Source organism: Mytilus trossulus, chromosome 5, assembly GCF_036588685.1.
Source record: "Mytilus trossulus isolate FHL-02 chromosome 5, PNRI_Mtr1.1.1.hap1, whole genome shotgun sequence".
In the NCBI taxonomy this organism is placed as follows: domain Eukaryota; kingdom Metazoa; phylum Mollusca; class Bivalvia; order Mytilida; family Mytilidae; genus Mytilus; species Mytilus trossulus.
Genome location: NC_086377.1, coordinates 78,055,157 through 78,069,970, shown reverse-complemented (window position 1 = coordinate 78,069,970; position 14,814 = coordinate 78,055,157). Strand labels below are relative to the sequence as shown.

The following is a 14,814-nucleotide window of genomic DNA, read 5'->3' as shown; positions in this document are numbered from 1 at the left end:
CTACCTGTCTTTATGTTTCTGACAAGTTTATGACCCTCAGGTAATTAACGTTTACCAAAGGTGTTAAAAGTTGTGATGACAAGTAATCCGCCTATCGCCAATCAGATGGGTCGCTAATCCCTTAATTATCATTATAAAACCTCATAAATGACCATCATAATAATCTATTTAGGTTAAATCAGTCAGTCAGCATTTCATTTTAATCATTTCTCACAGTTCAGTCGAATTTTCGTCATTTGAACAAAATTGATAAACTTCCCGGACATTACAACTTTATTTTAATTTCAATATTTCCCTTACGATCATAATTTGCAGTTTGCTTGTCGTAGTTTCGTCATTTTAACATATTTTCGTCATACTTTATATAAATATTCATCAAAAACTTTCGACAACTTCGATTAAAAAGAATGAACTTTATTCAAAACGTAAATATTTTCACTTGCAAACAGGTGCTTCCTGTTCTATGTATTGCGCATGCGTAAAAGATCGTAGATGAATCCGGTTTTATTCTGAAATTATAATTCAATTGTCACTTCCCGTTTTCATTTCATTTCGTTTAAAAATCGAAAGTAAACATGATCTACAGTCTACAGTCATTAGAATCGTCACATTAAGTTCGGATGCAGATCCTTCTATCCAATAGTAGAGAAATTGATTCCAAATAGATATTAAAACGTATTTTCAAGGATATACATGATTGTGAAGTGAAAAAGTCGTTACAAGTTCATTTGTGCAGTGGTTAAAAAATAGAGGCACCCAACTTTTGTTGATAAGGGGTGTGCCCTGAAAATAACTGAAGTGATGTTTTGACCATATTACCAGATCCCTGTTCTTATCTTCATATCTTAGCATCACATCAGTCAATTCATTCAATATTGTCAATAACTGCCTACATTAGCAATCCTAAAGTCTTCAAAGATCCTAGACTAGTCCTTGAAGGACTTGGACATATATGTATAGCTAGTTTGATAAACATCCTAGATCCCTTGCTTTATAAAAAATTAAGGCTGATTTTTATCACGCGCAAAAGTGACTAAAGCCCTCAAAATCCTAGCTAAAACCCTGGTCAATATGCAAATGTTTCAGTCTGTTAATGTGTAGATCTGTCAATGTGTCAATGTATGAGTCTGTTAATGTGTTCATCTGTCAATGTGTTTATGTTTGAGTCAGGAAATGTGTTGATATGTCAGTGTGTCATTATGTCAATGTGTTGATGTTTGAGTCAGGAAATGTGTTGATATGTCAGTGTGTCAATATGTCAATTTGTTGATGTTTGAGTCTGGTAATATGTTGATATGTCATTGTGTCAATATCCAATGTGCTGATGCATGAGTCTATCAATGTGTTGATCTATTAGCGTGATGATGTATGTGTGCTTAAGTGTTGATCTGTCAATGTTTCAATATGTCAAGGTGTTGATGTATGAATCTGGTTATATGTTGATATGTAAGTGTGTCAATATGTCAATGTGTTGATGTATGAATCTGGTTATATGTTGATATGTAAGTGTGTCAATATGTCAATGTGTTGATGTATGAATCTGGTTATATGTTGATATGTAAGTGTGTCAATATGTCAATGTGTTGATGTATGAGCCTGTCAATGTGTTGATCTATCAGCGTGATGAAAAATGTGTGTTAAAGTGTTGATTTGTCAGTGGGTGGATATGTCAAATTGTTGAAGTGGGAGTCTGGTAATATGTTGATATGTCAGTGTGTCAATATCCAATGTGCTGATGCATGAGTCTATCAATGTGTTGATCTATTAGCGTGATGATGTATGTGTGCTAAAGTGTTGATCTGGCAGTGTGTCAATATGTCAATGTGTTGATGTTTGAATCTGTTATATGTCAATGTGTCTGTTCAATATGTCATTGTGTTGATGTACGAGTCTTTTAATATGTTGATCTATCAGTGTGAATCTTTTAATGTGTTAAGTTTGTCAATGTGTCAATATGTATATGTGCTGATGTATGGGTCTGTTTATTTTTTGATTTGTCAGTATGTCAATATGTCAACTTGTTAATGTTTGAGTGCGTTTATATGTTGATTTGTCAGTGTGTCAAAATGTCAATGTGTTGATGTACCAGTCTGTTAATATGTTGATCTGTCAGTGTATCAATATGTCAATGTGTTGATGTGTTAAATCTGTTAGTGTGTCAATATGTTTATGTGTCGATGTATAAGTGTTAATGTATTGATATATCAGTGTATTAATGTTTCATGTTTGAATCTGTTAATGTGTTAATCTGTCAGTGTGTTTATATGGCAATGCATTGATTTTTAGGTCTCTCAAGGTATCAATATTTCATTGTGTAGATGTATGAGTCTTGTTATATGTAGATCTGTCAGTGTTTTGATGTATGAGTGTTTATGGGTTGCTTTGTCAGTGTGTCGATGTATCAATGTGTAGATGTTTTAGTATGTTAATGTGTTGATATGTTGATGTGTCAATATGTATATGTGTTGATGTGTGAGTCTGTTAATGTGTTGATCTGTCAATGTGTTGATATATCAAATGTTGATGTATGAGTCAGTTGATGTGTTGATCTGTCAGTGTTTCAATATAACAATGAGTCAATATATGAGTCTTGTTATTTTTTCTAATCTGTCAGTGTATCAATATGACAATGTGTTGATGTGTGAATCTGTTTAAGTGTTGATTTGTCAGTGTATCGATATGACAATGTGTTGATGTATGAATATGTTTATGTGTTGATTTGTCAGTGTAGCAATATGCCAATTGATGAGTCTGTTTCGTGTTGATCTGTCAGTTTGTCGATATGTCAATGTGCAGATGAATGAATCTGTAAAAGTGTTAATCTGTCAGTGTGTCAATATAGCAATGTGCAGACCTCGACAATAACGCTTGTCCAATTGTCTGGTACCAGAGGGAAAAAAGGTCGGACAAGTAAAAGCTGTATCAAGCTTGTCCGTTGGGACAAGTACAATTATTCTGCAGAAAATAAACTTCATAAACTTTAATGAACAGAGTATAATTATAAACAACAAACAAACAAAACAAATATTAATTTGACATGTATCTGTCACGTGGTTTCTGTAATCTGTCTATTCAAATGCAAAACCTTTTTCTTCGACTTGCAATCGATAATTTAAACTGGTTCTTTGTCAGGTACTTTTTAACAGGTCAAAAGTATACTATCCTCGGAAACCAGTCTTACTGATCCGAATCAATGCTGCGCTTTATAGATAAGGTAACTTTATAGTACAGTTCGTCACCTGGACAGGTTTAGCTCGAAGTTTAAGACAGTCTGGCACCCTAGGACACATATTTAGTAGACATGATTGATAGACAGTTTGGCAAGACAGGAGACAATTTGGGACCAAGACAAATCAGTATCTCATTTTCTTACCTTATTATGTTCTTTTTAATAAATACCATATGAGTTTTCTCATTGGCAATCATACCTCATCTTCTTTTTATTGATTGCATTTGAATAGATTCTGATGAGACTGGCATTGGTGAAAACTAGAACCTAAGTCCTGTGACATGACTAGATTCAGTTGTACTTGACTCATATTTTTGAAAAGTATTTTTTAATATTATTTAAATTCGTTTTGTTCCTTTAATCAACTTAAAATGTAACCAGATGCTCCGCAGGGCGTAGCTTTATACGACCGCAGAGGTTAAACCCTGAACGGTTGGGGCAAGTATGGACACAACATTCAAGCTGGATTCCGCTCTAAATTTGGATTGTGATTAAATAGTTGACACAGCATAGGTTTCTGACACAGAATGAATGTATTCAAATGAACTTAAAATTTTTGTTTTCTCTTAGAGCAATTCACTATGCTGTTGAATATTAATCCTCTCAAAAAAATGTTTGAAGAAATTTTCTTTTTATTTATGAAATTTCAAATGAGAAAAATTGAACCCAATTTTTTAATCACATCCCCCTTTCCCTTATTCCAAAACTAATTTCAATTAAAATATTCTAATGGAGTTTGCAACAATTACTACTCATTTAAATACATCATAAAATATTAAGATGTAAAAAAACTGCTTGTTATCACTGAATGGTAAAGATTATTTAAATTTATCAGTTGGTAGTAAAAAGTGAATATACATTGTATATTGTATATAACAAAGATTTAAGTTGATTCTGGACAAAGAAAGATAACTCCAATTAAAAAAATTCTTGCAGATATTTCTTGCTTACTATACTGGACAAAGAAAGATAACTCTTAATTAAAAAAAAAATTGCTATTTCACAATATTGTGAAATTAGATATTTCTTGCCATTGCACAATACTGTGCAATTGAAAAGACTTGCTATTGCACAATACTTAATATAATAATTTTAGATCCTGATTTGGACCAACTTGAAAACTGGGCCCATAATAAAAAATCTAAGTACATGTTTAGATTCAGAATATCAAAGAGGCCCAAGAATTTAATTATTGTTAAAATCAAACTTAGTTTAATTTTGGACCCTTTGCACTTTAATTTACACCAATTTTAAAACTGGACCATATATTAAGAATCTACATACACAGTTAGATTTGGCATATATCAAAGAACCCCAATTATTCAATTTTTGATGAAATCAAACAATGTTTAATTTTTTACCTCGATTTGGGCCAACTTGAAAACTGGGCCAATAATCAAAAATCTAAGTACATTTTTAGATTCAGCATATCAAAGAACCCCTAGGTTTCAATTTTTGTTAAAATCAAAATAAGTTTAATTTTGGACCCTTTGGGCCCCTTTTTCCTTAACTGTTAAGACCAAAACTCCCAAAATCAATACCAACCTTCCTTTTATAGTCATAAACCTTGTGTTTAAATTTCATAGATTTCTATTTACTTATACTAACGCTATGGTGCGAAAACCAAGAAAAATGCTTATTTGGGTCCCTTTTTGGCCCCTAATTCCTTAACTGTTGGGACCGAAACTCCAAAAATCAATACCAACCTTCCTTTTGTGGTCATAAACATTGTGTTTAAATTTCATTGATTTCTATTTACTTTATCTAAAGTTATTGTGCGAAAACCAAGAATAATGCTTATTTGGGCCCTTTTTTGGCCCCTAATTCCTAAACTGTTGAAACCAAAACTCCCAAAATCAATCCCAACCTTTCTTTTGTGGTCATAAACCTTGTGTCAAAATTTCATAGATTTCTATTAACTTAAACTAAAGTTATAGTGTGAAAACCAAGAAAATGCTTATTTGGGCCCTTTTTGGCCCCTAATTCCTAAAATATTGGGACCAAAACTCCCAAAATCAATACCAGCCTTCCTTTTATGGTCATAAACCTTGTGTTAAAATTTCATAGATTTCTATTCACTTTTACTAAAGTTAGAGTGCGAAAACTAAAAGTATTCGGACGACGACGACAACGACGACAACGACGACGACAACGACGACGCAGACGACGACGCCAACGTGATAGCAATATACGACGAAAATTTTTTCAAAATTTGCGGTCGTATAAAAAGGTTATTTTGGGTTAAAAAAAAATTGGACAAGTAACAATTTCATTCGGACAAGTAAGTTTTGGTATGTACTTGTCCTACTGGACAAGTTGAAAAAAAGTTATTGTAGACATGGAAGAGGCCTGATGTGTCGATGCATATATGAGTCTGTTATTGTGTTGATCTGTCTAAGTGTGGATACATCAATGTGTCAGTATATGAGTCTGTTTAAGTGTTGATCTGTCAATGTGTCAATATGTCAATGTGAAGATCTCTCAAGGCGTTGATGTGTAAAAAGCTTTCGAACTGTCAATGTAAAAATATGTCAATTTGTTAATTTGTCAATTGGTCAATGTGTCCATATGTCTTTGTGTCAATGTTTGAATTTGATCCTCTTTTGATACCTCAATTTTGAGATGATGATCTGTCAGTGTTTTAATATGGCAATTGATTAATATGTCGATTTTTTAATAGGTAAACTGGTCAATGTGTCTATCCGTCTATGTGTCAATGTATTAATATGCCAAAAACTACTTATTTATTAATCCAGTTGAGCCAATGGCTGGTTTTCAGCATTTCAACTTCCCCTTATTAGCATTAGAGCCAACATGAAAAGACAGACACAAGTCCCTTAAAAAAATTAGACATACAATTGCAGATAGAGCACAAATCTCAACAAACGTCCATGAGAACAATTATTGATCCACCAGTGGCGTCCATCAGTTTGTACTTGCAAAGAAACCCTTCAATACGTAATTGCGTGATATCCTGTCCATTTATTTAATTTATTTTATTATTCCACACTTTGTAAATACTAATAGTTTATTTTAATGAGACATCCATCTTCACTGAACTTAAAATTGAGAATGGAATGGGGAATGTGTCAAAGAGACAACAACCACCATAGAAAAAACAACAGCAGAAGGTCACCAATAGGTCTTCAATGTAGCGAGAAATTCCCACACCCGGAGGCGTCTTTCAGCTGGCTCCTTAACAAATATATACTAGTTCAGTGATAATGAACGCCATACTAATTTTCAAATTGTACACAAGAAACTAAAATTAAAATAATACAATACTAACAAAGGCCAGAGGCTCCTGACTTGGGACAGGCGCAAACATGCTTGTATACATTAAACTTTAGGGGCCAGCTGAAGCAGCCTCTAGGTGTGGGATTTTCTCGCTGTGTTAGAGACCAATGGGAGGCCTTGGGCTGTTTTATGCTTTTTGATCTGGTTAAAGTTTCTTTGAAGCATTCCCCGTTTCCATTCGTAATTTTTATCAAATATTCAATTGCTTGAGTTATATATACTAACTAAGTTTCAAGTTGATGTGATCACAAACTACATGTTTATTTCAAATAACTGGGAGAGATGCACAAACAAGAAACATCATGACCCTCTACAAAAAAACATCCATGTACTTGTCTTAAGCAGATCAGCTATATCTCACTCTGGCAATACTCTCAGAAAAGTATGGATGTACTTGGGACAACAAATATCCGTTTATTAGAAACAAGTAATTATAAATCATTTCAGCCGGTATCTGAATGATTAACATTAGATAATTACCTTCAACTACTGGTGCTGCAGGTTCCTGTAAATGGGTGTCAGGAGTTACTTCTGGGGATGTCTTTGACATGACAGTCTACAAAAGAAAAATATGCTATAGACTATCATGCCCCATGTGAAAACTTGTCAAATAGTTTAATACCCCTACAGAAAAAAAAAGTTTAGGGCCAGTTGAGGGCTAGCTGTTTTACGCAAAATAGATGAGGGCTAGGTGTTGAGCAGCTTTCTTTGGTTACATCTTCTGACATCCGACTCGAACTTCTCTTGAACTGAATTTTAATTAGTATTGTTATGCGTTTACCTTTCTGCATTGACTAGAGGTATAGGGGGAGGATTGAGATATCACAAACATGTTTAACCCCGCCACATGTTTGCGCCTGTCCAAAGTCAGGAGCCTCTGGCCTTTGTTAGTCTTGTATTATTTTAACTTTTAGTTTCTTGTGTACAATTTGGAGTTTAGTATGGTGTTCATTATCACTGAACTAGTATATATTTGTTTAGGGGCCAGCTGAAGAATGCCTCCTGGTGCGAGAATTTCTCATTGCATTGAAGACCTGTTGGTGACCTTCTGCTGTTGTTGTCTCTTTGACACATTCCCCATTTCCATTCTCAATTTTGTAGCTCAACTCAAACCTTGCCAAGCACTGTATGTTTGATAGATGTCGCTCAACTGGCCCTCAACTGAACCTGGCCATTAAGTTGAGGAAGAGTTGAGCAATTGATCTTTGGTTTTCATATAGTTGAGCAAAAGTTGAGCATTCAGACTTTGATTTTTTTTTTTGTAGTTGAAGAAAAGTTGAGCAATTGATCTTTGATTTAACTTTTCATGTAGTTGAGCAAAAGTTGAGCAAAAGTTGAGCAAAAGTTGAGCAATTAGAAATATGAGCTGGTGATATCAATGTTATGTGGTCCATCTGTTTTCAATTTATCTCTGTGTACATGTGTAAAGTACAAGAAGACAGGAAATTGTATTGTAAATGTACACAGAGTTTGAGGCAAAATTAAGGGAAGCACATGTTTTTATACATTTTTTTTCAGGTATTTACTTAACTATAACTCATAACATAAAAATAAAAAAACAAACAGTATTTTTTTATTATAAGATCAAATATTCAAGATTTTGGTAATTAAAATAGTTATTATTTAATAGGAGCAAATGTTAAAGGGATCACACTGTCACAATACCCTAAAAAACCTCAATCAAAGTTAAAATTTGAACTGGGCTTGAGCATGCACATGGCAAGCAAAGATGTCTTCTAGCTATCATGAATAAAATAAGAATTTTACAATGTTTACTAATAACTGTATAGACATTGAATAGTGCAGTGTATTCTTCTGATGGCATGACTTTTGGATTTAGGAAGATTGATGTTTTAACAAATATTTATGGAAACATCTTTTGGTAAGTACATTGCATTAGAATTTCCACCATTTTGAATAAGTGTGTATGCACATTTAGTTCAAAATAGTGATATTTAAAGTGTCTTCTTAACTTTTTACAGTGAAGAAAAAATTTAGACAATATATTTATGCATTAATTTATATATTATCAAGTGTGTAAGACAGGAGACATATTTATTTTATAATTAAGAGAATTTGTTTTATAAAGTATTACTAATATACTAATAAGAATATTCTAATACCGGTACATATATAATGAATATGGTATAAAACTATAGATATCTGGGGTAAGACTGCCAATAAGACATCTATCCACAAATGACAGATATATATATATATACAAAAATTTGCGAAAGCAAATTTACAGATCTAACATTGTTGGGTTGATGTTTAGACGAGTTGTATATATATTACTTATATTGGGTGAATGCCCCCCAGACTAGGCAAGTTAGTCTGGGTCAACAGACCCTTTGTCTATACGCGGCAAAAGAACGTCATAAAAGTTATTATAACGTAATGTATCCAAGTGATGTAATTGTTGTTTCAATGTTGTAATTTATTCCAATGAAGAAGGCCGTAATGGCCGAAACGTATGGGAATTTGTTTTATAGTTTTTATTATATATATATATATATATATATATATCTTTTTTTTTCTTGTTGAACATGTTGAACAACTCTTTCTGTTTTGAGAATTTCAGTATATATCTAAATACTTCTCCTTCCATAAAAATTAATATGGCTGCAGGATTAACTAGATTTATTTACTAGATAACTTTTAACTAAAGTCTCTAAAGAGCCTGTGTCGCTCACCTTGGTCTAAGTGCATATTCAACAACTGACACTCTCCAACATTGTAGACAAGAATAGAATTCACGACAAAAATCAGTTTAGATGATCTTGTATTGCTTATCATTTAGCCTGTTTACTTTCTATCTAACTTCTTTAGTTTTTGCTCAAAACACAAATGAAGATAAACAAAATTTTCATTTAAGGGCAATCACTCCTATAAAGAGTCAGTCTACTTAACTATATCGGCAACATTTAAATTGTAAGTAGATCTTGACTTGCTGATCATTTTGTGATTTAAAGTGTATCTTTATCTATTATAATTTTCTATCATTTATGACAAAACGCAAAAAAAGGTGAAAATCATCTTTTAAGGGCAATAACTCCAAAAAGGAGTCGTCTGACCATTTCCTCCATATTGTCTTCATTGTAGATTTTGCTTTGCTGATCGTTTTTGTCTAGCTAATTTTCTATCTGTCTAATATAGTTTTAAGATAGAAGGCCAACAAGAATGTGTCCAAAGTACACGGATGCCCCACTTACAATATCATTTTCCATGTTCCATGGACTGTAAAAATTGGGTAATAATCTAATTTGGCATTAAAATTAGAAAGATTATACTATAGGGAACATATGTACTAAGTTTCAAGTTGATTGGACTTCAATTTCATCAAAAACTACCTTGACCAAAAACTTTAACCTGAAACTCCCTCTTTCTTTTTCTATGTTCAGTGGACCGTGAAATTGGGTCAAAAGACTAACTTGGCTTTAAAATTAGAATGATCATATCATAAGCAACAAGTGTACTAAGTTTCAAGTTGATTGGACTTCAGCTTCATCAAAAACTACGTTGACCAAAAACCTTAACCTGAAACTCCCCCATTCATTTTCTATGTTCAGTGGACCGTGAAATTGGGGTGAAAGTCTAATTTGGCCTTAAAATAAGAAAGATCGTATCATAAGCAACAAGTGTACTAAGTTTCAAGTTGATTGGACTTCAGCTTCATCAAAAACTACCTTGACCAAAAACTTTAACATGAAACTCCCCCTTTCATTTTCTATGTTCAGTGGACCGTGAAATTGGGGTCAAAAGTCTATTTTGGCTTTAAAATTAGAAAGATCATATCATAAGCAACAAGTGTACTAAGTTTCAAGTTGATTGGACTTCAGCTTCATCAAAAACTACCTTGACCAAAAACTTTAACCTGAACAGACACACAGACGAATGGACGCACAGACGAACAGACGAAGGGAGCCACAGACCAGAAAACATAATGCCCCTCTACTATTGTAGGTGGGCCATAAAAACGAAAAGATTGGTCAGCGAAGGGCAATAACTCTAATAAGGAGTCCATAGACAATTTTGACCATGTTGACCTATCTGTAGAACTTGTCTTGTTCATCATCTTCACTGCTGTATCTATTATAGTTTTCAAGATAGTAGGCAAAAATAAAAAAATGGTAAAATTTGTCATTTGAGGGCAATAAATCCTACAAGAAGTCATCTGACGGTTTTGACAAGTATAGACAATTGGCAGAGCTCAACATCCTGAACATTTTAGCTCTTGTCAGATTTTCTCTTTATAATGGATTTCAAAATTATAGACAAAGGGTCTGATGACCCAGACTAACTTGCCTAGTCTGGGGGGCATTCACCCAATATAAGTATATATGGTTTTTAGAAAAGTAAAACGGAATAATTCTGACAAGAGTGCACCTCTGAAATGTCTCGCCTGCTTTACTAACCATGATTGGTTTTATGTTGATAGTCTTAAAGATAAAGTTTCACTACAAGTATCACATAAACTTAAAATTATTAATGATCCATTAAAATGAGGTCAAGGTCATATAAACCAAGTCAGACAGACATGTACACCTTACAATCATTCCATGCATCAAATAAAGTTGACCTTATTGCTTATAATATCTAAGAAGCAGACTTAAACAGAAAAACTAAACACTGACCAACGAACCATGAAAATGAGGTCAAGGTCAGATGAACCCTGCCAGACAGACATATACACCTTACAATCATTCCATACACCAAACATAGACCTATTGTTTATAGTATTAGAAAAACAGACCAAAACACTAAAACTTAACATTGACCAATGAACCATGAAAATGAGGTCAAGGACAAATGACACCTGCCAGTCAGACATGTACACCTTACAATCATTAATCCATACACCAAGTATTGTTGACTTAACATTGATCAATGAACCGTGAAAATGAGGTCAAGGTCAGATGTACCCCTTACAATCATTCTATACACCATACATAGCTGACCTACTGCTTATAGTATCCGAGAAATGGACCTAATCACATAACTTTAACCTTGATTACTGATCTATGAAATGAGGTGGAGGTCAGGTGACCCCTATCTGACGGACATGTAGACGTTGCAAGGAACCCATATACCAAATATAGTTATCCTTTTACTCATAAGTGAGAAATTCACATAACAAAAAATTCAACTTTTTTTCACACAGTCGCTGAACCATGAACATGAGGACAAGGACAATGGACATATGACAGAGGGAAACTTCCTAACATAAGGTATCTGCATACAAAGTATGAAGCATCCAGGTCTTCTACCTTCTGAAATATAAAGTTTTATACAAATAGTTTACGCCGCCAACGGATAGTTATACCCATGTCTCACTCTACGACTTTCGTCACAGGCGAGACAAAAATGGAACATATATCCGGAGTCAAGAGTCAGTAATATGAAAATAGTCTATTTATAACAGAACCTTTTTACAAAATACTCAATAACTCAAAATAAAATTTTGAGTCATCACCAAAAAGTATACAGATCTTTAGATAAATATAACAAAGAGGTGTGTAAAGTTTTACGCAATAATCATAAATTAATTTTGAGATACGGCGCAACATGTAAAAAAAACCCTCCCCCTTTTTTACAAAATACTATGAAATTTTGAATCATCACCAAAAAGTGATAAACAGATATTAAGATTAATGTAACTAAGACGTGTGTAAAGTTTTAAGCAATAATCAAGCAATAATCAAGAATCGTTTTTGAGATACGGTGCTACATGTGAAAAAGAATCACACCACTGTTTTAGTTACAAAGTGCCATAACTCATAAAGTTTAAATCTTATTTGCACCAAAAAGTATACAGATCATTTGACCATCATAAGAAACAACTATTATAAGTTTCATGAAATTTAAATAAGGTGTTCTCAAGTTATGGTGCGACATGTTTACGCCGGACAGACACCGGTCATTTGTATCCCATAATATGTCCCGTCAAAATGTTGACTTGCATATAAAACTAGAGGCTCTCAAGAGCCTGTGTCGCTCACCTTGGTCTATGTGCATATTACACAATGGACACAGATAAATTCATGACAAAATTGTGTTTTGGTGATCATGATGTGTTTGTAGATCTAACTTTACTGGACATTATTCTTGCTACAATTATCTCTATCTATAATGAACTTGGCCCCGTAATTACAGTGGAAAATATATTCTAAAAATTACAAAAATTTATGAAAATTGTTAAAAAATGACTATAAAGGGCAATAACTTCTTAAGGGGTAAACTGAAATTTTGGTCATGTTGACTTATTTGTAGATCTTACTTTGCCGAACATAATTGCTGTTTACAGTTTATCTCTAGCTATTATAATATTCAAGATAATAACCAAAAACTACAAAATGTCCTTAAAATTACTAATTCTGGGGCAGCAACCCAACAACAGGTTTTCTGTTTTGTCTGAAAATTTCAGGCCAGATAGATCTTGACCTAATAGATTATTTTACCTCAAGTCAGATTTGCTCTAAATGCTTTGGTTTAAGAGTAACAAGCCAAAATCTACATTTTACCCCTATGTTCTATTTTTAGCCATGGCTGTCATCTTGGTTGGTTGGCAAGGTCACGCCACACATTTTTGTTAACTAGATACCACAAAGATGATTGTTGCCAAGTTTGGTTAAATTTGGCCTAGTAGTCTCAGAGGAGAAAAGTTTTGTAAAAGAATACTAAAATTTACGAAAAATGATTAAAAATTGACTATAAAGGGCAATAACTCCTAAAGAGGTAAACTGACCATTTCGGTCATGTTGACTTATTTGTAAATCTTACTCTGTTGAAAATTATTTAGGTTTACAGTTTATCTCTATCTATAATAATATTCAAGATAACAACCAAAAACAGTAAAATTTCCTTAAAATTACCAATTTAGGGGCAGCAACCCAACAATAAGTTGTCCGATTCATCTGAAAATTTCAGGGCAGATAGATCTTAACCTGATAAACCCACGTCAGATTTGCTCTGAATGCTTTGGTTTTTGAGTTATAAGCCAAAAACTGCATTTTGCCCCTATGTTCTATTTTTAGCCATGGCGGCCATCTTGGTTGGTTTGGCAGGTCACCGGACACAATTTTTAAACTAGATACCCCAATGATGATTGTGGCCAAGTTTGGTGAAATTTAGCCCATTAATTTCAGAGGAGAAGATTTTTGTAAAAGTTAACGATGCCGGATGACGCCGGACGCCAAGTGATGGGAAAAACCTGAGACATCCAACAGATGAGAACACAGATTTTAAACATTTGTCTTTCACGTATGCCAACATTTATATCAGGCAACAAGCTTGGAATTGTCAAAAAAAGAGGGACGAAAGATACCAAAGGGACAGTCAAACTCATAAATCTAACTTACATTGTTAACTGACAAAAATTACTACAATGACATTGAAAACTACAGGCAAATGTTTAATTGTAATTTCTTTGTACCAAGTCTGTTTTGTCTCTCATAATCTGTAAATATCTTTTAAAGTAAGACAAGACTATTTACCTTAAGGAAGTCTATCACTTCTTTCTTCTCCTCTTCAGAACCATACCCTGATATTGCCAGATCATAAGGAGTCTTACCCTGAAATACAATCAAATAATCTTTCATTAATTATACCCATATATATCTTTTATTTCAAAAACTGTAAAACGATAAATAATAGGTAATTGTTGCATTAATGTTACCTGTATAATTCAAAATGATGAATAATAGGTAAATTATTGCACTAATGTTACCTTTATAACATGTATAATGCAATAAAGTAATAGGTAACTGTTGCATCAATTTTATTTATACAATGCAGAATAGTCTTTTTTATACTTGACATAAAGAACAGTGAACCTAAACCAACAACAAATATGAAGTAACATTATAAAGAAATCAATGAATAGTATTTGAGATTTTACTGTTAAAGAAATTATTGCAGTATGTAAAATATCACATTAAAACCCAAAAAAATACGAGAAATCAATCTATCTTTATGATAATTCAACAATCTGTCTGGAAACTACACTTAATTTTGTCTGTGTCATTAACTTGTAATAAGTAACAACCACTAGTAACCCGAATTTAACTTGAACGGACAAAAACGTGTTAACGCTATTTAAATGAGATTGATCGTTATTTGATAAAAATTGACAAAAATTAAAAATTATATTTAATTCAAATCAATTCATATCAATTCATTTTAATACCAGTCAAAGAGATTTCCCTGCGGTGAATCAATTGAAATCAAGTTGCTGGTTAGTTGCGTTAAACTAATAGGCCACGCCCCCGTTAAACTATTTCAAACATGCA

General features: G+C 33.2%; 1 protein-coding gene across 1 annotated transcript in view; it reads right to left on the bottom strand.

The window, feature by feature from the left end:
* Window positions 1-14,124, bottom strand: part of LOC134718331 (uncharacterized) — a 42,656-nt gene extending 28,532 nt beyond the window's left edge. The window contains exons 1-2 of the mRNA XM_063580825.1: window positions 14,020-14,124; window positions 7,007-7,082 (exon numbers count right to left, since the gene is read on the bottom strand). Coding sequence (XP_063436895.1) covers window positions 7,007-7,082; window positions 14,020-14,124 — 181 coding nt within the window. The remainder of the gene's footprint in view (window positions 1-7,006; window positions 7,083-14,019) is intronic.
* Window positions 14,125-14,814: the final 690 nt, after the last annotated feature.